Source organism: Carassius auratus, chromosome 38, assembly GCF_003368295.1.
Source record: "Carassius auratus strain Wakin chromosome 38, ASM336829v1, whole genome shotgun sequence".
Taxonomy (NCBI): domain Eukaryota; kingdom Metazoa; phylum Chordata; class Actinopteri; order Cypriniformes; family Cyprinidae; genus Carassius; species Carassius auratus.
Window position 1 is genome coordinate 9,849,170 of NC_039280.1, and position 3,368 is coordinate 9,852,537.

At 39.5% G+C, this 3,368-nt stretch overlaps 1 protein-coding gene across 1 annotated transcript; it reads right to left on the reverse strand.

Moving 5' to 3' along the window:
• Nucleotides 1-1,221: 1,221 nt before the first annotated feature.
• LOC113057490 (dual specificity protein phosphatase 13) lies at nt 1,222-3,095 on the reverse strand. The gene is given in 6 exon segments (XM_074559855.1): nt 1,222-1,396; nt 1,398-1,434; nt 2,178-2,214; nt 2,217-2,358; nt 2,360-2,395; nt 2,480-3,095. Coding segments are annotated over 6 exon segments (588 nt in total). The 5' UTR covers nt 2,641-3,095.
• Between the last annotated feature and the right edge of the window lie 273 nt (nt 3,096-3,368).

Sequence of the window (3,368 nt, forward strand, 5' to 3'; positions counted from 1 at the left end):
ACTCCACAGTAATATAGTTCACAACATGAGAGGAGTCCTTTATCATGAGACGTTGACCTGAAATAAGCGGCTGTTTAACACGTTTTCATGTTTTTGATTGCATAATTTACGTGGAATAAACTGTAAACATAGACACCTATAATGTGAAGCTTTGGATTTTCACTAGTATCTTAGTTAAATCTGTTTAACTCCCAAGACTGTGATGGTTCAGTACTTGCTTATCTCCGATGTACAGGCCGGGCCAGATAAGACTGACCGGTCCAAAAGGCTGTCTGTTTGTCAGCAGCGGACACCGCGGATCTGCTTTAGATGCTATCTCATACACTGCCTGCAGTTGAGAGGCCAATGGTTTGTCTTTAGCAGCTTTTCTGTCAAAAAAATAAAATAAAAAACTGTTCGAAATCTCTGGAATCAAAGATGTAGCCTTATATAGCCTGTGTTAATTCAATGCACATGTTTTAAACAGAATGATCATGGGACAGTTTACACATATTACACATTTGACCTTTCTGCTTCTGTAATCATGTTTGCCTTCACAGTCACCGGTGGGAAATGAGGTGAAAATGAACACCTTTTAAAACAAAACATCACATAATTCCTGAGGTACTGTGTCATTTATTTCACATACCAACAAGAAAACAAACAAGAAAAGATATGATTCAGAGGGAACAATGTGACAGTTTTGGTCCGTTCCACTGTACTGAGAAATAATTGAAATGCTTTACCGTCACATTCTTGTTTGGTCATCAATATCTGTAGGTCGCAACACCAGTGTTTGTGACCAGAAACCAGAAATATGTTGAAGCATATGATACCCATTAGAAACTCACTACAGGGGACCAACCCTTAAGTCTTGTAGCCATGCATGGCTCCTCCACCTTCCCATGATAAAGAGCAAGCACAACCGTTTCATTTTGCTCCAGTAAAAAAAACAAACATGCTCGCTGGCTCATTTCGAGACAAGTTCAAAGTATATCTCATCTGGAACAAATTTAAAAACCTGCCATTTATTTTGGGACCCTGCTGCCCTTTGGAGGTTATTTACTATTTATTGGGAAACCCTTCGATTTTGCCTTCTGATATCCGCTTTGCTATTGCACTACAATGGATATTAGCAAATAAGATCTGGCCCAACAGAACTGGGTCAGGGCCATGGGGAAGGAGGCCCTTAAGGGGTGAGCTCTTGAAATGGGATTCATCACATTGTTCCCAAGTTTTCAGTTACGATTTGTAAGCTTCCAGTTTTTTCTTCCTCTCTCGGACGAGGCTCATGTCAAGATGTCGAAGCTGGTTGAGAAAGCCAAGATTAGGACAGATGTCCCTGTGTTGCCGTACAGCTTTAATGGCCTCCAATAGTGTCCGATCCTCACAGATCATGAGGAAGGCCGATACCAAGGCGGCTCACTCCCATCAGACAATGGACAAACACTCTTCCTGAAGAACAGAACGGACTCAATGCATGACATTTTTACAGTGCAAATGCTACTTTTAGTAGGCATAATAGCCAAAGGAATGCTTTATTGGTTTTGTTAGGTTGTACTCTTTTAAGCCTTCAAACCTCAGATCAAGTCAGTTTATAATCTAGGTTCAGTTTTAATTAATTTAGTACATTATTATAAACATAGCTATAGCTACTCTGAAAAACCAATGTGATGAGTAATTGTTTTCTAAATGACCTAATTAGCTAAAGCAATAATAAAAAAAAAGAACGGAAAATAAAAATGACACTTCTTATATAGTCTAAGGTTATTTAATAAAATCAATTAATTTCTAAACTCATGTATTTATGCAACCTTGGGCTATGTTCACGATGCATTTATACAGCTTTTAGGCTCTACGCGTGTGAGCCTGGAATATAATACACAGTCCAGTGATCATGTATTGTGCCAATACTTGAAAAAGAAGCTGAAAATGGAAATAAAAGTAGACGAACATGGAAACACCATTAGTAGTCGTAGTTGTAGCAGTCCTAATGTGAAATTTTGTGTGCGTCGAATAGCCTACTGTACAGCAGCAGGTGAGAAAATAAAGCATTTCCCAAGTAGAGCAAAGAAACATACTGTTTTTTTAAATATTTTAGATAGTTAAAGACTTGCCAGTGATATTTTATTAAATATTGCTTTAAAAATGTACAAGTCAATGTTTCCACATTGGATGTTTCCAACAATTCAACTCACAATTTTTTGACCACGCAGCTCGTATAAACCTTGCTGTGTGGGATAGAAAAACACACTTAGAATGAAATCTGAGGAATCATCCGCCTCCATTCAATAGTAATCAATATCAATGTCTCTGTAAAAGCGGGGTCCAGTGTTGACATGAGGGGTTCCACTAGCAGCTTTCACAATGTGTGTGATCCATATTATACAACTTTTACTTGTCTCGTGCTGCAACCCTGAGAAAACACAAACACAGAGAACATCTGTAGTTCTGTACATTTTCATTCAATTTCCATTTGAATAGAAATCATAATACATACTCATTGCCAACGTACACATTAGGCTGCACCTGGTTGACATGTCCAGTGGGTCGTCTGTCAGCCAACATGAAGTTCTGCATTTCGGCAACAGATGGGGTTTCATAGGCACACAGCTCCTTGAGGGACGTCCTGGCCCCAAAAAAATATTTTAAAAAGGACATTTTTTATTTGTAAATTGCAGTAAGGTATTGGATATTATCACGCTGCCTGACATGCAGTTAAGATACATCCTCCGAAAGCCCAGCTGAGCCCACCTGAGACCGTTGCTCGTGAAATCTTCTTGTTGCTAAGAACACTGACACTCCACTTCAGCTCTTAACATCATTAAAATTAATACTGAGGGCTTTTTATGGAATATCATTCCACTTAGGATTCCTTGACTGTTGTGGCACATGTGTTTACAGCTCAGGTGTGGGAAAGATAACGTGCGATGCCAGAGCCGAGAGTGATTCAGTGAGGTTAGCTTCCATAATAGCTCTCCAAAACACCAAAATGTTACTTTCTAAAAGCCTCTAAAATCTCCCCTCCTTTTGTGAACATACATTTAGCAGCCGGTGGCCCTTTTTTTCTCCTCGTTCTCAGATTGCCTGCTCTTCTCTCCTTGGTCAGGGACGTTGTCGACAGCCAGTCCACAGATATGTCTCTAGAGGCTGTTTCTTTTTTTAAATGGTGTATAATTATAAACCTCCCTGGATACAAAGAGCTCTTCCAGGTCTTAGTGGGCAGTCAGGTTTGCTTTTAGAAGCCATGTCTTTCCCTAGACAATGATCTTTTGAGCATGTTCTGCACATATTGTGTATATCTTGGCTAGATTCCCAATATTGTAAATCACTCTTGCAGTGCAGACGAAGGTAAAGGTGGGTCATCAGCGGCTTTCATTGAACACATA